Here is a 21,792-nt window from a genome sequence, read left to right on the forward strand (position 1 = left end):
TGTGTGTGTTAGAGACTTGTGAGTGTGTTTGTTTTCAAGTGTGTGAGACTGTTTGTGTTTAAACAACAATGTTTGTGTGTTCATATGAGTGTGCATGTAAGCTTTTGACTGTGTGTGTGTGTCCCTTTGACTGTGTGTGTATGCATTTGTATGCCGTGTGTGCACTTGTGTCTCTCTGCGTCACACAGATCCAATACTCGGGTACTTTGATTACAAAAACAAATTAATCTTTATTCAGACGGGAGTGCCGTCGTCATAAATCTCTCCAGAACACAAACATTGTATTTACAGTCCTGTAATTGGCGGGAACAAGAATAGCGCTGGCAAATCCCCTCTGGAGCAGCAGCCCTGGGTCCTGTTCATCAGGCACCAAATGTACTGAAACCTAGGAGGGACTACCTGAACATGTCAAATAAGTTATTTTTTTAATGTTCTGTTGCAATGTTTTTTACTACTTTGTGCACTAATGAATATGACCCTGTTCACCGGGGCTTTATAATACAGAGAAGCTATGGAGGCGCAGCTCGGGCTGTCCTGGAGCCCTGCCTGATTAAAAATCCAATATTATTACTACCAGGGGTAATATTCAATTTGGATGCAACCTACCCCTTCATCCCTTCTCTTCTCCCCTCTCTATCTATCTCCCTCCCCCTCTCTCTCAGGTGGAAGTGCATTTGGGAGAGCAGGGGATTATTGGATGGGACCTGCTTAGTGGGGTTGAGTGAGTGAGTGAGTGAGTGAGTGAGTGGGTAAAAAGGGAGACAGAGGTGGCTGGGTCACTGGTTCTCTGTCAAAGTAGCAGAGGTGGCACAAAAGCAAGTCAACAGTGGGTTCCAAAATGCATTCTGCACAAGTTGTTCCATTGTTGATTTTTATTAGATGTTGGCCAGAACGAAACTGTCCAGTCCAAGGAGGAGAGAGGAACTGAGTGTCCACTCTCAGTTAGCTGTTGGCCTGTCCATAGCTGATGACACACTCAAAGTCTCTGAAGCTCACGTGGCCATCACTATCCTGGTCTGCCAGCCTGTAAGAGAGACAAATAACACAGTTAGAGAAGCGGAGGAGAGGGGCGGGGAGGAGATGGGAGAGGAGATGAGGGGAGAAAAGAGGAGGATAGAAGGAGGAGAGGAGAGAAGAGAAGAAGCATGCGTCTCTGTGGTAAGAAGCAGCCAGTTGTCCAAAGTTGTTTTTTATTCTCTACCCCCGGAGAGCACAGCTAGTCAGCCACGTTACAGCCAAGCGCTGGCACACTGGCTCCTAGCACCACAGGCTGCAGGTGTTTTACAATGGCTCTATTACTCTGTTCTATATTCATAAAATAGCAGTTCTACAAACACATTGAAACACTGTACACACACAAACTGCATGAGCACAAACACACACAGACATACACACACTATCACACTAGAGGATGAGCCACTCCACTCCAGAGCCAGTGTATGAAGAAGTCGCCACAGCAAATTGAATCATGTCAATGGAGAAATTACAGTACAATAGACCTGACTCTCGCTCTATTTCGTTCTTCACATCTCTCATCCCCTCCCTGGCGCTCTCTCTGTCCTCCATGTCGCTCTGCCACACACACCTTCTCTCCCTCTCTCTCTGTGTGTGATCTCTCCATTCCTTGGCTGTGCAGAGTGTGCGTGTAAACACAGCAGCTGTGTGGAGATGAGGATCAACGGGAAGGAGAATTAGAGCAGCATTAAACAGCCAGCCAGTGGAAAATCACACTTCCTCCTCCTTCCTGTGTCTCATCGTCTCGCTCTACTAACCAAAGCTCTAACGGGCGCTCTAAATGAGAGCACTGTGAGGATCCAATTTGGACTCGACTGCAGGGGGTCTATCTGTATTGTAGAAGAGGGTTAGATAGTGTGACACCCCCATTCACAGCCCATTTATCACTCCTCCACCGCACCCTCCCACCACCAGGGATGTAGTGGAGGCTGAACAAACAAAACCCTGTCCTCCTAGGCACCTGTTGCACCTCACCTGCTGCGTCATTTCCCGAAATACCTCTTTACCTGGTGGACCTACTGTACACCTGCTACAGCTACTCTGTGAATACAGGGTTTCCCAAACTCTGTCCTGGGGACCCCAGGGGATGCACATTTAGGTTTCCCCCCAAGCACTCTACTACACAGCGGATTAGTGAGGAGTTGATTATTTTAATCTGGTGTGTGGGAGCTAGGGCAAAAACAACTAAACGTGCACCACCTGGGGTCTCCAGGACAGAGCTTTTGGAAACTCTGCGCATCCCTCTTCACCCACTCGTTTCCCTCAAGCCCTCTAAGCTCTGCTAAGAGTGTCTAGAACTGTCTATTATGGTTTAGTAAAGACTCTCTGAATCCCTGCGGGAGAGCAAGAAAGACGATAAGAAAAAGTGACAAAGAGAGAGAGAGAAAGTGATATGGAAAGACAGCGAGAGAAAGAGAGATTGCTATGGAAAGAGAAGACAAAACAGGGGATACTGATAGACAAAGATGATGAGGGTGAGCCCGGATAACAACACTAAGAGACCACTTTATGTAGCATTAGATGGAAGACGATCATGACTTAATGCCTGCGTGCTGCTTGTGTGTTTGGGTATGAGTGTGTGTATATATATATATATATATATATATATATATATATATATATATATATATATATATATATATATATATATGAGTGTGTCATTTAAACAAACCACTTACAGAGTGACATTTAAACTGACAGAAGCTACGACCACAATCAAGAACGTACCATTAAGACGTGATTAGTGTGTATATAATCACACATTTGGAATGGTGTGTGTGTGTGTGTGTGTGTTGACAGTCTAATTAAGGCCTGACACTGACCGTTCTTGAAACCCTGTGTTGTACTGACAGCTATGAAATTACCATTACTGCTCAGGCTGTCAAACACAGACTGATAGTGGGTCAGAGAGGGGGATGGAAAGGGAAGGGAGAAAGGGGGCTGGATGGAGAGGGGAAACAGAGTTGGAAGGAGATAGACAGAAGGGCGGGGGGTGGAGAGAAATGTGGTGAAAGAGTGGGATGGGGAGGGAGAGTTGAAGAGAGTGAGACGAAAAAGGTGATGTGAAAGTCAACTCCTAGAGGGCAACAGTCTGCTGCTTTTCATACTTTCCTTTTAATTAGTGAAACCAGGTGTGTGAACTCCCTAGACAACCAGTGACATTAAGTTATCAACTAAGCGCCAGAGGGAGAGGAGACCCACCTGACAGACCCTGTAGAGTAGCTCCTGGAGGACTTCCAGCTTGGTACCATCCCTGCTCTAAGTGGTATGAACCTGGGCCTGTGGGAGGGGCTGAATATGTCTCACTCACTCACTGCAGTCAGCTTCCACAAGGGGAGAAAGACAGCAACTCCCAGGGGCCAGTGGAACAAGCAGGCTATGACATCATCAGCATGCACCGGAGGCCCAGGAGCATTAATCACAGTATTCTCATTGCTCTAAAACAGGATGGGCAACTCCAGTCGTTGGGGCTGGAGTGGTGTCTCACTTTTCCCCCCAACCCGAGCAAACACAGCAGATCAAACGAATTGCATTCTAAACCAAAGATCGTGTTTTGTTGATTATTGGAGTCAGGTGTGTTAGTTGGGGCAAACTTGTGACACCAGTCAGCCCCCCGGGGACTGGAGTTGGCCATCCCTGCTCTAAAGACACACACTGATCGCGCACACAAAGCTCACACAACACACACACAAAGCACACCATGTGCATAAAAAGAGAGCATGCCCCGCCCCCCCAAAAAACAGTTTAAACTCCGTCAATGTTGAATAGAGCGGACACAGTGGTCCAACACTGTCTACAAAGAAAAAGAGAGAGAAAGAAAGACTGCTCAGTAGTTGACTGTTCATTCAGTCCATTACAACTGGTTACACCAGACGGATCCATTCATACCTAATTACATTATCAGTGTGTGGCAGCTGTGTGTGTGTGGATCCCCAATCGGGATATTGATGCTCTCATGAGAGCATCTGCCCCAGTTTCTGCCTGTGCATCGCAACACACACACAAGCAAGCACACAAAGACACACACACACACAGACTTATGGCGTGCAGGAGCCCAGGGTTCCAACCTAGTCAGTCAGTAACTGCCAAAATAAAGGAAACACCAAAATAAAGTGTCTTAATTAGTGATGCACTTGAAATGGCAGCAGCAGAATGACAACCAGCACATTCATGAGCATGCAGTACGACTTTCCTCAGTACAAAATCCTCGACGACTGTGACTACTGTGCTGTCAGACTCTGTATGCTCATGTGGCTGATATCGCTGGTCCAAATGTCAGTCGTGAAGCTAATATCAGTGACACTATTACTGTGTAACTCCGGTAGGGCAGCATCTGAAAAATAACGCACTTGGTAGTGTAGTACCTGTGCTCGACCAGTCAGCAAAAGCCAACATCACCCACGAAAGAGAACGGTTGATTGTCAAGGGCATGAATTCCATTATCTTGGCATTAATGGAGTTCACCTTTGAGTTGTCTCGCTGAAATTGCCTTACTCTTTCAAATGACTGCTCAACTTGTTGACTGCTCGATCCACAGAGCAGACATTGTGGGCTAGGTTAGGAATGCGTTGTTGCACATGTAGCGCTACATTTTTACATGGCATCATTATGTCACCTACCTGCGTTATATAGGTATGCACATCAGCTTTGACATCGGTTTTGCACATCGGCGTTAAACTAGTCATTGGGCCGATGCCAATGTTGCCATTTTTAGCTAATATCATCCGATTCCGATATGTTCACTGATATATTGTCCATCCCTAGTCCTAACAGGGCCTTGGGCCACCATGAGCTGCCAGAACAGCTTCAATGCACATTGGCATTGATTCTAAGTGTCTGGAACTCTATTGAAAGGATGCGACAACATTGTTCCATGAGAAATTCAATAATTTGGTGCTTTTTTATGATGATGGTGGAAAAGCGGCCTCCCGCATGTTCAATTGGTGGGGGGGGAGGGGGGGGTCTATAATATAACAAAGTATATCATTGCCCTTTTAAGACGCCATTGCCCCCTTTATGAGCAGCTGCCCCTAAACCATGCTTGAAACTCAGGTTGTAAATTCATTTTTAAAACAATGCCATACACACAATTGTAGGATGCCTTTTTAACAAAGGCCAAAAGTGTTTTGTGTTTTGCCTAGATTGCATTAAGAAATGTTGCACATTGGAAAGCACTGGAAAGTCCCATCCTGAATGTTAAAGTATAAGCTTTGAATTACACTGAACAAAAATATAAACGCAACATGTAAAGATCCCATGAGCTGAAATAAAAGATCCCAGAACTTTCATGTGCCTTAATAACAAATGTGTATGTTATCTGTAAATACGAATAATAGTTAAAAAAATACGAGCCTAGTTGGTTTAGACATGGGAAAAGTCTGGAACCTTCCCGCTAGCCATGTTTGGCTGAGATAATGGATGGGCTGGACATGCCGAGATGAGTTTGGATTCGTCTAGCATGTAGTACGCTTCTGTCTATAACATGAGCTGCTCAGTATGTGTAGCTAATCCTTTCTAACACAGCTTTTTTGACAGATATCACGAAGAACTGCAAGAAACACATCTCCGGATGACATCCTCAAACTAAGGGCAACCATGGCATCCGTGACATAGAGGGGAAAAGCGTTCATCCATGTCTACGAGTAAGAGAGTCTAGCTAGCTACATTTTCAGATATTATACATTTCGATTTTGTCAGCGAGTCAAATTCATTGCAAGTTAAAGCGTACTGTTAGATAGCTCGCTAATGTTAGCTGGCTGGCTTGCTAGCAAATGTTACGTGTATAATTTGTGTAGTAATATTATTCGTATCCCAGAGCCATTTGCATTTCTAGTTATAGCCTAATATTAGCTGGCTAGGTAACATAGAACCTAGTTGGTTAGCTTTAGCCACCTGTAGATTCATACAGGATAGTAACGTTATGACTTGGTTTTATGGTTCATTGATTAACTAGCTAGCTACATGTCTAAACAAAAGACTCCACTATGCAAGTAACCATAGATTCATACAGGATAGTAACGTTATGACTTGGTTTTATGGTTCATTGATTAACTAGCTAGCTACATGTCTAAACAAAAGACTCCACTATGCAAGTAACCATAGATTCATACAGGATAGTAACGTTATGACTTGGTTTTATGGTTCATTGTTTAGCTAGCTAGCTACATGTCTAAACAAAAGACTCCACTATGCAAGTAACCATTTCCCTGTACAGTTTATACCTTCTGCAGGTGACAAATAAAACGTGATTTTAATTTATATAGTGTGTGTTTACCAGAGATGGTAATGTGACAAACAACATGACCTGCACCAAAGTCCAATTGTGGCTATATCCAGGAAAGCCAAAATTCCAAAAGCTGGGCCTAAAATAGCGTATAAGAGATCATACAAAAGATCTTGCTGTGAGTTTTATGTGGATGATGTTAAAAATATTTTTGGTCTGACGTGATTAATAAGGAGCATCCAGACACTGCACTTGATGAATTTATGAAATTCCTTCTTCCAAGTATTGATAAACATGCACATGTTAAGAAACTGACTGTTAGAACAGATTACTACAAATTGAGAAATGATGTGACTAAACTCAACAAAAATAATAAGAAACTGTATTATGAAGCCAAGATCAATAATATAAAGAATGACGGAAAAAAAACTTGAGTACCTTTAAATGAAATTATGGGCAGAAAGACAAATTCAACTCATCAAACCATTTTGATGTTGCCAATTATTTTAACGATTATTTCATTGGCAAAGTGGGCAAACTTAGGCAACAAACGGCAACAACGACCAGTGAGCCATCATCCTCATGCATAGAAATAAAAAAAACAATGAAAGAAAAGTTAAGTGTGGGAAAGGTGGGGCAATTACTGCTATCGATCAACAATGACAAACCTCCTGGCATTGACAGCTTCTGAAAATGGTAGCTGACTCTGTAGCCCCTCGTATCTGTCATAGCTTAAATCTGAGCCTAGAGAAGTCTTTGTCAACAGGCCTGGAGGGAAGCCAAAGTCATTCTGTTATCCAAGAGTGGTAAAGAGGCCTTTACTGGTTCTAACAACAGACCTATCAGCTTGCTGCCAGATCTTAGCAAACTGTAAAATCCTACTTCTCTGTAAACAAATTAACAACAGACTTTCAGCATGCTTGTAGAGAAGGGCACTCAACATGTACTGCACTGACACAAATTAATGATGATTGGTTGAAAGAAATTGATAACAAGAAGTTTGTGGGAAATACACTGCTAGATTTTAGTGCAGCCTTTGATATTATTGACGATAACCAGTTGTTGCGAAAACACACACTACCGTTCAAAAGTTTGGGGTCACTTAGAAATGTCCTTGTTTCTGAAAGAAAAGCAAATTTATTTTCCATTAAAATAACATCAAATTGGTCAGAAATACAGTGTAGACATTGTTAATGTTGTAAATGACTATTGTAGCTGGAAACGGCAGATTTTAAAAATGGAATATCTACAGAGGTCCATTATCAGCAACCATCACTCCTATGTTCCAATGGCACGTTGTGTTAGCTAATCCAAGTTTATAATTTTAAAAAGCTAATTGATCATTAGAGAACCCATTTGCAATTATGTTAGCATAGCTGAAAACTGTTATTCTGATTAAAGAAGCAATAAAATTGGCCTTCTATAGACTAGTTGACTATCTGGAGCATCAGCATTTGTGGATTCAATTACAGACTCAAAATGGCTCAATCTATTCTTGTTCTGAGAAATGAAGGTTATTCCATGCGAGAAATTGCCAAGAAACTGAAGATCTCGTACAACACTGTGTACTACTCCCTTCACAGAACAGCGCAAACTGTCTCTAACAAGAATAGAAAGAGGAGTGGGAGGCCCCGGTGCACAACTGAGCAAAAGGACAAGTACATGAGAGTGTGTAGTTTGAGAAACAGACACAAGTCCTCAACTGGCAGCTTCATTAAATAGTACCCGCAAAACACCAGTCTCAACGTCAACAGTGAAGAGGCGTCTCCAGGATGCTGCCAGAGTTGCAAAGAAAAAGCCATCTCAGACTGGCCAATAAAAATAAAAGATTAAGATTGGCAAAAGAACAGACACTGGGCAGAGGAAGATTGGAAAAAAAGCATTACGGACGGACAAATCTAAGTTCGTGGTGTTCGGTATCACCAAGAAGAACATTGAGACGCTGAAAAAATAAAAAGATGCTGGAGGAGTGATTGACGCCATCTGTCAAACATGGTGGAGGCAATGTGATGGTCTGGAGGAGCTTTGGTAGTGGTAAAGTTCGAGTTTTGTACAAGGTAAAAGGGATCTTGAAGAAGGAAGGCTATCACTCCATTTTGCAACGCCATGCCATACCCTGAGGACGATGCTTAATTGGAGCCAATTTACTTAATTGTAGCCAAAAAAATCATTATTGTCAACATCTTGACTATGTTTCCTATTCATTTTGCAACTAATTTCGTGCATGTTTTCATGGAAAACAAGGACATTTCTAAGTGACCCCAAACATTGAACGGTAGTGTATGTGTTATGGCTTTTCAACCTCAGCTCTGAATCCATGATATGGCAATCTAATAGAACTCAGAGGGTTTTATTTCATGGAAGCTTCTCTAATGTCAAACATGTAAAGTGTGGTGTACCGCAGGGCCGCTCTCTAGACCCTCTACTCTTTTCTATTTTTACCAATGAACTGTCACTGGCATTAAATGAAGCATGTGTGTCCATGTATGCTGATGATTCAATCATATACGCATCAGTAAACCACAGCTAATGACGTCACTGCAACCCTTAAAAAGAGTTGCAGTCTGTTTTGGAATGGGTGGCCAGTAATAAACTGGTCCTGAACATCTCTAAAACTAAGAGCATTGTATTTGGTACAAACCATTTCCTACGTTCTAGACCTCAGCTGAATCTGGTAATGAATGGTGTTGCTTTTGAACAAGTTGAGGAGACTAAATTACTTGGTGTTACATTAGATTGTAAACTGTCATGGACAAAACATATATATTCACTGATTGTAAAGATGGGGAGAGGTCTGTCATTATTTAAGAGATGCTCTGCTTTTTGACACCATACTCCAAAAAGCAAGTCCTGCAGGCTGTAGTTTTGTCATATCTTGATTATTGTCCAGTCGTGTGGTTGAGTGCTGCAAGGAAAGATCTAGTTCAGCTGCAGCTTGCCCAGAACAGAGCGGCACGTCTTCATTGTAATCAGAGGTTAATATTAATACTACATGCCAGTCTCCAAGAGTTGACGAGAAACTGACTGCATCACTTCTCCTTTTTATAAGAAACATTGTGTTAAATTCAACATTGTTTGCATAGTCAACTTACACACAGCTCTGACACACACACTTACCCCACTAGACATGCCACCAGGGGTCTTTTCACGGTCCCCAAATCCAGAACAAATTCAAGAAAGCATAAAGTATGTTTGTGTTACTACACAGAACTCCCATCTCAACAGCAAACCTGGTTGAAAAAAACAGATAAAGCAACACCTCACAGCACAACGCCTCTCACCTATTTCACCTAGATAGCTTGTGTGTATGTATTGATATGTAGGCTGTGTGTGCCTTTTTAAATTGATGCAGTTATGTCCTTGTCTATGAAAGTTCTGTATTATGTCATGTTTCATGTTTTGTGGGGACACCAGGAAGAGTAGCTGCTGCTTTTGTAACAGCTAATGGGGATCCTCAGAAAAATATTATTTTAAATAATGATCTTGTTGTGAGTTTATTTTCCTGTTATAATGAATAGAAATTAGCTAAAGTTAAGATGTTGTCAGCTATGGTCATTATTTGAACTGGCTAGCCAGCTAACTTAACATTAGCAAGCAAGCTAGAAACTAACCAAAAAAATGGTTTAGAACGTTGCTTTTAGTTGCCTGGTTTGCTAGATTGACATATACTAAATACATTTTTAAACGGATGGGTTTACTGATGTTATGCTATTTGGACTACCAAGCTGCGGATGTCATGGAGCCTGTCGTTTTTGTGTTTATACTTCTTCATAAAGACAAATTTGGGTGTGGACAAAGAACAATGATATACCATGTTTTAGCTCTGAGTCTCTACTTTTATCCAATGTAAAAAACACCAACTGAAATTGCTACACAAGACCGAATTGAGCCGGTCGGTCCCATTTTCCATATGCACAAAATACCTATTTCTCTCAAATTTTGTACACAAATGTGTTTTTCCATCCCTGTTAGTGAGCATTTCTCTTTTGCCAAGATAATCCATCCACCTGACAGGTGTGGCATATCAAGAAGGTGATTTAAACAGCATTATCATTACACAGGTGCACCTTGTGCTGGGGACAATAAAAGGCCACTAAAATGTGCAGTTGTCACACAACACGTCACAGGTGTATCCATTTTTGAAGGATGATGCAATTGGCATGCTGACTAGAGGAACATCCACCAGAGCTGTTTCCAAAATTGGAATGTTAATTTCTCTACCATAATCCGCCTCCGTCGTCATTTTAGAAAATTTGACAGTACTTCCAACCAGCCTCACAGCCTCAGATCATGTGTATGGTGTTGTGTTGGTTACCCGTTTGCTGATGTCAACATTGTGAACAGAGTGCCCCATGGTGGTGGAGGGCTTATGGTATGGGCAGGCATAAACTATGGACAACAAACACAATTGCATGTTATCGATGGCAATTTGAATGCAAAGAGATATTGTGATCAGATCTTGAAGCCAATTGTCGTGCCATTCATCCTCCACCGTCACCTCATGTTTCAGCATGATAATGCACGGCCCCATGTCGCAAGAATCTGTACACAATTCCTGGAAGCTGAAAATGTCCCAATTCTCTTTTGGCCTGCATACTCACCAGACATGTCACATATTGAGCATGTTTGGGATGCTCTGGATTTGTGTATGACAGCGTGTTCCAGTTTTTGCCAATATCCAGCAACATTGCACTGCCATTGAAGAGTGGGACAGCATTCCACAGTCCACAATCAAAAGCCTGACCAACTCTGTATCGAAGGAGAGGTGATGCGCTGCATGGGGCAAATGGTGGTCACATCAGATACTGACTGGATTACTGATCCACAGCCCTACCTTTTTTTTTTAAGGTATCTGTGACCAACAGATGCATATCCGTGTTCCCAGTCATGTGAAATCCATAGATTAGGGCCTAATAAATTTATTTCAATTGACTGATTTCATTATATGAACTGTAACAATAAAATCTTGGAAATTGTTGCATGTTAAGTTTATATTTTTGCTTAGTATACTTTGCCAGCAGGTACAGTAGGCTACACACCGGTGTTTGAGTTGAGCTCATTATAGAATATTTAATTATTAATATTTAAATATTTAATTCCCTTCATCAGAACATCAGGGTGTCAGCAACAATCATGCATGTCAGTTCAGTGCACACAGCGTAACAGAGAAAATAATATATTTGAGAATACATTTATTTGGGAATTTATTTCGTAGAACAGACATGCTTCTGTATTAGGCTATACTGTATCATCTCCAAACCAGCCACCAGAGATTTTTTGTTTGCGGATCTACATGGATCTTAAAAACGACCTCTCCAGAATCCAATGACAGAGAACTGCAAAGTCACTGAGATATCTTTTTCTAGCCACGGTAGCCAAAATAATGGGCAACTGGGCACTTTTATACATGGCCCTAAGCAAAATGAGATGTTAATTGCTTAATTAACTCAGGAACCACACCTGTGTGGAAGCACCTGCTTTCAATATACTTTGATTAAACGAGGGATACAATGACAAAAAATCCAAGGGGGGTGAATATCAAATCCAATCAAATGTTATTTGTCATGTGCCGAATACAACAGGTGTTTACTTACACGCCCTTAACTGCATTGTTGGTTAAGAAAGTAGTTACTAAAATAAACTGAAGTCAAAATAATTAATTAATTAAAGGGCATACAGTAGCACTTAGTGTAATCTCTGAACACACTGTCTGCAGTATGTGTGTAATCCCATAGCTGCTTAAAATGAGAATAAGGCAGGAAGTATAAACCTCTTGTTTCCTTACATGACGTCACAGATTAGGAGAAAAGATAGGGAAGGTGTGGGGATGGATAGAGGGATATGTGCCTGGGTAGCAACAGTTTGTGTGTGTGTGTGTGTGTGTGTGCACACAAAAGGAGTACGCTCTAAGGTGGGTAGGGAGATACTGCTGGCCCTGTAATGTGAACGCAGAGGAGGAATCAGCCCCCTGCCGCCAGTGAAATGACCCACCCCTGGAGGCCATGCTCTAAAAAGGGGGCTGCCCGGCTTTCTCTAGCCCAGGAGACAGGCCCCTGCCTGGGATGTGTCTGGGGAGAGGCAGGGGGCGCCTGGGTCTCACACAGACTCCATTACTAACTCATTTCACTCACCTGGGGGGGTGGGGGAGGACGACGACATCAAATCACACACATAAAGAAGATGAGGCAAAGGAGGGAGATACAAAGTGAGAGAGGAGGGATGGAGAGTAGAGGGAGAGAGTCAGAATCACTGAGCAGTGAAGAAATACTTTCGCAAGCACACACTCTCTCTATTCCAATCAGAGGGGACCGGTGCCACTGTGCACATCATACGTTGTTCAGCTTCTGCTAACACAAACAGCTCCATGGGTACCCACAATCTATCAGTGTGGGGGCAAGCCTCTCTGATCAAATGAGAAATATACTCTGAAACAGCCAAGAAGTGAATGGGGGATGAGAGGAAAGGGGGGTACGTTACTCTCTTTGTACCCTAAAACACATCTCTATGCCTCCTCGCTGAAACCGTTTCCTTTGTCACAGTCTGAAGGATGAAAAGCCTTCATCTTCACCCACACACACACACAGGATGAAAGACCTTCCTATTCTCTGTTGGGCCCTACAGACCCCAAGGGACGCCTGTCTGTCACATTTGGTTGGAACCAATGTTCCTTCTAAGCTGCGTCCGTGCAGCTCCCTGGGACTGCCGAGCAGAAATATCAACCCACAGAGAGAAGCACGAGATTGAACTTCACTCAACTTTCGAGAACAGTGGTCACCAACCGGTCGATGGCAATCGACTGGTCGATCTCCAAAGCATTCCTAGTCGATCGCAAAACATTTCTGAACAAACCATGAACAATAAAGCCTTGTCTTCCATTTTTTTTTTAAATGTATTTGTCATTGTCACACCTGCTCCTGCTCCCAATCCCCCTCCCTGGCACTCGAAGGCGCCAGGCTCCCCAGCATTACGCACTCCTGCCACCATCAGTACGCACACCTGCCTTACCCCGTTACGTGCATCAGCGATTATTGGACTCACCTGGACTCAATCACCTGGGTCATTACCTCCCCTATATCTGTCTGTTCCCAAGCTCTGTTCCCTGCTTCAGGATTAATGTTTGTTTGTCTTTGCATACGGTCTCTGTCCTGTTTGATGTCTGTTCCATATTAAATGTTCTACTCCCTGTACCTGCTTCTCATCTCCAGCGTCGGTCATTACAGTCATGGGCTGTTGGCAGTAGGTGCACCCTTGTGCGCCGTGTAGGCGAACTGTTGCCATTTTGAACTATTTCATGTGTAATGAAGGTAAACTCTGCCTTTCCGGTGGGCCCAGAGATAAAATCAAGTGCACTATAGGCCTAACGCTGACCAATCGGATAGCTCAGATTACCGTGTCTGCAGTAACGTAGCAGTCATAAGAAATCTACAGCAAAGTTAATACTTCAACATGTTTAAAACCATGACTAGAGAGAGACAGTCTACAAATACAGCAAAGTGCTGCTGTTTTTTTTCTTACTCAGCACTGTCAACACTTTGTATTCAACACCTTTATAAGCCATACATTTCTATGGCCTGAACAACAATGCATTATCATTGTTATCATTGCTACAGTAGTTTTTAATTGGTTAATGTTGCATAGGCGTACATTTTTTAAGTCATGTCGGCTTGCATTTTGACTCGGAAAGTGATTTTGAATCAGAAAAGGTTGGTGACCACTGTTCTAGAGTTTTCCCTGTTAACACTATTCACATTTCCCTTTACTGTGGCAATTGTGGTCGAATCAACACAATATTAGCCACTTTCAATGCAACACACTGAAACAAAATTAACTATGCAAGAGATGTTGTTGTAGGTAGAACACAGAGTAGGATTTTATTGCATTGACACGCACTACTCAGTCCGTACTCTACACAGACCGGTGAGGCATAAACAAATGAGAGCTGCAGTAGGCCTATATGCAAATAGAACATTGCCATATATGGATCAGTGTCATTTACTTCGAACTGGACTGTGTTCACAGCATGAGCGGTTCTGAGTAGATGCACTTGTTTTGAGATCAAAGCGAGGTGCATGTAGCTACGTGCACACATTTTATTCATATCCTTTGCGAGCTAGTGAGTTCTTTCTTAAATGTATAATACATTTTCAACAATTTCTAAAAAACACTTTTTATTATGGGGTATTGTGAGTAGATTAATGAGTCAGGTAAACAGCTTTTTATTTTATTTTAAAGGGGCAGTGTTGTATTTTGAGACAGCTTATTCAAGCCTAAGTAGACAATAGGCAGAGGAGAGCATAATTTGTCTGATTCTCTGTAATATTGGTATGGGAATAATAACGCATTTTATTTTGTGAAGTGGTTTCTTGCATTAAAACAACAACATTTTCAGTCACCTACTTGTTAGAAGGACAAGTGGATAAACAGGTTAATGTCAAACCCTGCATGTTTTTCCCCCCAAAAGTCTCATGGAATGCAGGCCTACATTGAACACCACACATTTGCAGCTACTGTAGGCTGAATGATTGAAATAATCTAGCTATTCTATGTTAAAATGTTATAGGATGCATTTTCTCAGTAGACCTACAATTCCTGTGTGTGTGTGTGTGTGTGTGTGTGTTCCTGGATGTGTTTAACTATACTTGTGGGGACCAGAACAAACATTTTACCAACTGGGGAGATTCTATTAATCCCCACTTGTTACGGATTTCCTCTTAGTCTGAGGAGGACCAAAGTGCAGCGTGGTAAGTGTTCATGATGATTTTTAATTCAAACGCAGAAAATAACAACCTGAATTTCCAAACCCGAAACAGTACCGTGTGGCCAAAACACTCACACGGAAACAAACACCCACAAACCAAAAGTGAAACCCAGGCTACCTAAGTATGTCTCTGATTGAGAATCAACTAACGACACCTGCCTCTGATTGAGTGGACCCCACTTCACCATTGTTTTTGTCCGCCTCCTGAACCGACCCCATGGCCCCTTATGAGCGACCTCGGACTGGGGACACTCGCCACTGGTCCCGAACGGGCGGGAGACTCCGGCGGCTCAGGGCAGGCGGGAGACTGCGGCGGCTCAGGGCAGGCGGGAGACTGCGGCGGCTCAGGGCAGGCGGGAGACTGCGGCGGCTCAGGGCAGGCGGGAGACTGCGGCGGCTCAGGGCAGGCGGGAGACTGAGGCGGCTCAGGGCAGGCGGGAGACTGCGGCGGCTCAGGGCAGGCGGGAGACTCCGGCGGCTCAGGGCAGGCGGGAGACTCCGGCGGCTCAGGGCAGGCGGGAGACTCCGGCGGCTCAGGGCAGGCGGGAGACTCCGGCGGCTCAGGGCAGGCGGGAGACTCCGGCGGCTCAGGGCAGGCGGGAGACTCTGGCGGCGCTGGACAGCGGGAGCACCTGTAGGGAGAAGACGGAGAGACAACCTGGTGTGGGGGGCTGCCACCGGAGGGCTGGTGCGTGGAGGTGGCACCGGATAAACCGGACAGTGCAGACGCACTGGAGCTCTTGAGAACCGAGCCTGTCCAACCTTGCCTGGTTGAATGCTCCCCGTAGCCAATCCAGTGCGGCGAGGTGGAATAGCCCTCACTGGGCTGTGCTGGCGAACCAGGGACACCATGCGTAAGGCTGGTGTCATGTACACCGGCCAGAGGAGACGCACTGGAGACCAGATGCGTAGAGCCGGCTTCATGCACCTGGCTCGATGCCCACTCTAGCCCGGCCGATACGAGGAGCTGGAATGTACCGCACCGGGCTATGCACATGCACTGGGGACACCGTGCGCTCCACCGCATAACACTGTGCCTGCACAGTCCCTCTCGCTCTCCGGTAAGCACGGAGGAGTTGGCTCAGGTCTCCTACCTGACTTAGCCTCCAGCTCTGCTTTAGGGCGGCGATATTCCCCTTCTTGTGTCCAGGGTCCCTTGCCGTCCAAAAATCTCCTCCCAAGTCCAGGAGTCTTGTGAGGAGGATTAAGGATTGGACCAAAGCGCAGTTGGTAAGTGTTCATTATGATTTTTAATTCAAACTCAGAACAGAAAATAACGTGAATTTACAAAACCGAAACAGTACAGTGTGGCCAAAACACTCACACGGAAACAAACACCCACAAACCAAAAGCGAAACCCAGGCTACCTAAGTATGATTCTCAATCAGAGACAACTAACGACACCTGCCTCTGATTGAGAACCATACTAGGCCGAACTCAAAAACCAACAGACTGCCCACCCCAACTCACGCCCTGACCATACAAAAACAAATAATAAAATAACAGAACTATGGTCAGAACGTGACACCACTAGAATTAGGTTTAGGGTTAGTTTTAGGGTTAGGGGTTAAGGAAAATAGGATTTTGAATGGGAATGAATTGTGTGTCCCCACAAAGTTACAGTGGGGCAAAAAAGTATTTAGTCAGCCACCAATTGTGCAAGTTCTCCCACTTAAAAAGAGAGGCCTGTAATTTTCATCAAAGGTAGGTACAAAATCCAGAAAATCACATTGTAGGATTTTTAATGAATTTATTTGCAAATTATGGTGGAAAATAAGTATTTGGTTACCTACAAACAAGCAAGATTTCTCAGACTCTCACAGACCTGTAACTTCTTCTTTAAGAGGCACCTCTGTCCCCCACTCATTACCTGTATTAATGGCACCTGTTTGAACTTGTTATCATTATAAAAGACACCTGTCCACAACCTCAAACAGTCACACTCCAAACTCCACTATGGCCAAGACCAAAGAGCTGTCAAAGGACACCAGAAACAAAATTGTAGACCTGCACCAGGCTGGGAAGCCTGAATCTGCAATAGATAAGCAGCTTGGTTTGAAGAAATCAACTGTGGGAGCAATTATTAGGAAATGGAAGACATACAAGACCACTGAAAATCTCCCTCGATCTGGGGCTCCACGCAAGATCTCACCCCGTGGGATCAAAATGATCACAAGAACGGTGAGCAAAAATCCCAGAACCACACGGGGGGACCTAGTGAATGACCTGCAGAGAGCTGGGACCAAAGTAACAAAGCCTAACATCAGTAACACACTACGCCTCCAGGGACTCAAATCCTGCAGTGCCAGACGTGTCCCCCTGCTTAAGCAAGTACATGTCCAGGCCCGTCTGAAGTTTGCTAGAGAGCATTTGGATGATCCAGAAGAAGATTGGGAGAATTTCATCTGACACCAAAATATAACTTTTTGGTAAAAACTCAACTCATCGTGTTTGGAGGACAAAGAATGCTGAGTTGCATCCAAAGAACACCATACCTACTGTGAAGCATGGGGGTGGAAACATCATGCTTTGGGGCTGTTTTCTCTGCAAAGGGACCAGGACGACTGATCCGTGAAAAGGAAAGAATGAATGGAGCCATGTATCGTGAGATTTTGAGTGAAAATCTTCCATCAGCAAGGGCATTGAAGATGAAACGTGGCTGAATCTTTCATCATGACAATGATCCCAAACACACCACCCGGGCAACGAAGGAGTGGCTTCGTAAGAAGCATTTCAAGGTCCTGGAGTGGCCTAGCCAGTCTCCAGATCTCAACCCCATAGAAAATCTTTGGAGGGAGTTGATAGTCCGTGTTGCCCAGCAACAGCCCCAAAACATCACTGCTCTAGAGGAGATCTGCATGGAGGAATGGGCCAAAATACCAGCAACAGTGTGTGAAAACCTTGTGACCTCTGCCATTGCCAACAAAGGGTATATAACAAAGTATTGAGATTAACTTTTGTTATTGACCAAATACTTATTTTCCACCATAATTTACAAATAAATTCATAAAAAATCCTACAATGTGATTTTCTGGATTTTTCCCCCTCATTTTGTCTGTCATAGTTGAAGTATACCTATGATGAAAATTACAAGCCTCTCTCATCTTTTTAAGTGGGAGAACTTGCACAATTGGTGGCTGACTAAATACTTTTTTGCCCCACGGTAATTATACAAGACTGTGTGTGTATGTAGTCGCAGCAGCTCCGGGGGCTTAGATAAGGATTGATGTGTCCCCTAGAGGCCTCTATCCAATAAGAGGAGGAGGAACACCCTGCCTTAGGTTATCTGCTTGTCTACTGCGCACGCACGCACACACACCAGAGCCACTCCACAGGAAAAAAGATCTACTTCAGAGGAAATGCAATTACAACAAATAACACTATTCCCTTTTCTGATTACAACATCTTGGACTGTGTTCTTCCGCAGCATTTTCAAACTATAGAGGGCTAGTTAATTACAATGGGAGTGTACTCATAAAGCCTCTCAGAGTAAGAGTGCTTGGACAGGTTCCCCCTGTCCATTGTAATCGTATTCATTATGATCTAAAAGGCTAAAATGATCCTAGATCAGCACGCCCAATCTGAGACGCATTATGATAGTCATCATCTGAAACGAGGCTGCACACTGGGCTCAATTTTTTCCAGTTATTTGTCGTTTCTCATATTTGTTTGTATGACTCCTTTAGAGTGAGTTCTGGAGGCCTTTTATAAAAAGTTAAAAACAGAGAGAGATAAAAGATAAACACAAGTAGTAATTAAAATAATTTCAGGGCTGAATTTCACACCAAAAAATGGGTGTTCGTTAGTGAGCATTCTGGGAGAAGTTGTTGCCTGGGAGCGATCTCAGCATGATCTCTTCTATACACATCTGTAGGAGAGAGGGAACGGATGGAGGAGGGAGAGAGAGACAGAACATTTGTTTGTGCACGCGTTCATCTGTGTGTGTGTGTGTGTGTGTGTGTGTGTGTGTGTGTACATGCACCCCATCATGACACTGCTGGCTCTCCCTACAATCAGATACAGAAGCTGGTTACAAATCTATTGATGTCAATCACTGACAAACCCAGCAACAGTACATTTTACACCATTTAGCAGGACGCTCTTATCCAGAGCGACTTACAGGAGCAATTAGGGTTAAGGGCACACCTAGTTGGCTTGGGGGGGGTTCAAACCAGTGACCTTTCAGTTACTGGCCCAATGCTCTTAACCGCTAGGCAACTTGCCACCCCAGGTATAGCAAGCACCCGTCAGTGAGGCTGCTTTACTCGGTCACAGACATCACGGTAGAGAGAGAAACATTACATTATTGCAGCAAGAACATAACAGGAGCATGACATAGCTAGTCATCTGAAACAGACTTCGTAGCTGATCGGATGTCACTTCCTGTCAACAGATCTAACACAGACGTGTCACTTACTGGCAGCATTAAGCTAGTTCACCAATCTAAAATCTTAAAGTAAAGCGTTTTATAGAACACACACTCCCCTCACCCAACCTGGCAATGCCGACACGTTGTTTACCTTACAGGGCCGTGGCTCCAATGCTATTTCCATCTAGTGGGCCAGACAGAGGGCTGTGTGTGTGTTTGTCTGGTACAAAGCCTGGTGCAGGAGGTTTAAACGGGCTTCGCTAGGATACGTGTCTGATTGAGTCCTTGTCTACTCCCATTATTGTTTTAATAAATCACACACACACACACACACACACACACACACACACACACACACACGTGAATGGAGCTTCCAGTGTTACCCGGGCATTACGTAACAAAAAGCTTCTGAACGTAGCTCGCTAACTTTGAAACACAACGGGAATCCTGCGATTAGTTCATTAGAATGTTAATTACAGCTATTCAGCAGAATGGAACTACTGCAAACAGAAAATCTGAGTTAAGGAGAAAGGAGAGAGAGGAAGGAGGAAATAAGGGAGGAATAGGAGCAAGAGAAAACAGAACAACTGAGTTTCTGGAACTTTGGCCTTGATATTTTTCAAAAACTATATTGGTTGAAACAAGGGCACAGTATATGCTGAGATACAGTTTGTGATGCAGCACCTTGTAATTAATTACATGGTTGTATTAGCTCATTCTTGGGGGCACAGTATACGTTGAGGTGCCGTTAATGATGTAGCACCGTATCGTACTATGGTTCAGTCAGAGGGTACTGTGCTGTTTGGTCTCAGGTGCAGTTGAGGTCTTTGTGGATTACCTTAGGCTTAGCTCTGCTGCCGTGATCTCAGCTCTGATACCATTACACACTACCTAACAAATATCATCCCTCTAATAGAGTACCCCAGTATGAGTCATAATACCTAGAGGTCAAACAGGGAAATGGTTCCAATCATTTTTCCACTATTAATTTTCCCCATAGGGGATTTTAGAAACGGTGTTTTGATAACCATAAAAATCTCTCTCGAAAAAGGGGCCTTTTATTAATATATTCGCCTGTATTTACCCCCCCAAAATTAAATGCTAATTAGCTACTAATGTGGCTATCATAAAGAACTACAAATGCCATGATCTGGAAGAGCTGAATTGCTGAATTGAGGCAAAGGTAAGAATCTCTGGATTAACTATCTAATGTTAGCTAAATGTGGTAATGAATAATTAGGCTACATTTCTTTAAATGGACAATTCTGTGAACTGTCTTTGGCGAGTTTTAAATTGACACAATATCTGTTAACAAAGGTATCAGCTACAGATGATATGCAGGAGCTTGCAGGGATTTGTAGTTTTGCATGTCGTCTACTTTGATGCTAATTAGCATTTTCAAAGCTGAGAGTAAAGAGATCCGAATATATAGATAAAAGGCACCTTGCCCTAGAGAGATTTACTAGGTTATCAAAACAACACGCCAGGGTAAGCCTATATATGAAACAGCCCTTATTTTAAGTGTTTCTAAAGTCCCCTATGGGAAAAATGAAAGCTGGAAAAACGATTGAAACCATTTCCCTGTTTGACCGCTAGATTTTATGGGTATTATGACACCTCCACTGTGGGGCTCTATCCCTTTCCCTATTTCTTTACATGCGTCCCACCCCCTCTTCTCCCCCTGTCCTTTATCTGGCTACACTGCATTGCTTTCTGTATCTGTCATTTTTCTGTTTAAACTATATAGCTGTCTGCTATATCTCTATATCTACTTCTGAATACTGTATCTTACTCCAACACCTCAATCCATCAGTCTCTTTCCCCCCCATATCTATCTCTCCTCCCTCCCTCCCTCCCTCCCTCCCTCCCTCATCTGGCTCTCTGTATCTGCCCCATAGTGCCCACAGTGTATGACCCTATATCAGAGATTAGAAGGGGATAGAATATTTAACGGGGCTTCCTGATTTTGCCGACACAGATGCATAATCTCTTGTTGCTATGGCGCAAGGGAGCCGTGGCAGTGATGTCAGAGGGCCCACGGGCATTCCGGAATGTGATAGGACGATGGCGACAGAGATACAACAGAGGAAGAGCTGACCCTAATCACACATTTACACACACTCTATAGAGAGACATGAAAAAACATATACATTGCACGTGCACATACACGTTACAGAGAGACATAAACCCTGTACACAAACACACAGTAGCGGTGCGTGGGTATAAACCCTTGGGAAGTCAAGCCAGGGGGAAGAAAAGCGGTGGACAATCAAAAGCCGCATTACAACCATGGTCAATCAAGTTAATGTTTCCGACATTTTCAGACTAGTAAACAAATATCGATTTAGAACACTGGAGAGTTACCGCAAGTCAGCCTCTTGCGAATTTAAAGAAAATTACGAAACACCGAGAGATGAAAGAAAAAGT

At 43.5% G+C, this 21,792-nt stretch overlaps 1 protein-coding gene across 3 annotated transcripts in view; it reads right to left on the reverse strand.

Annotated features, from left to right (window-relative positions):
• Window positions 1–205: 205 nt before the first annotated feature.
• Window positions 206–21,792, reverse strand: part of efcab11 (EF-hand calcium binding domain 11) — an 88,479-nt gene continuing 66,892 nt past the window's right edge. For all 3 annotated transcript variants that reach the window (XM_064926902.1, XM_064926903.1, XM_064926901.1), the window contains one exon: window positions 206–1,024. In XM_064926902.1, coding sequence (XP_064782974.1) covers window positions 943–1,024 — 82 coding nt within the window. In that variant the 3' untranslated portion in view covers window positions 206–942. The remainder of the gene's footprint in view (window positions 1,025–21,792) is intronic.

This window comes from Oncorhynchus masou, chromosome 21 (genome assembly GCF_036934945.1).
Source record: "Oncorhynchus masou masou isolate Uvic2021 chromosome 21, UVic_Omas_1.1, whole genome shotgun sequence".
NCBI lineage: Eukaryota > Metazoa > Chordata > Actinopteri > Salmoniformes > Salmonidae > Oncorhynchus > Oncorhynchus masou.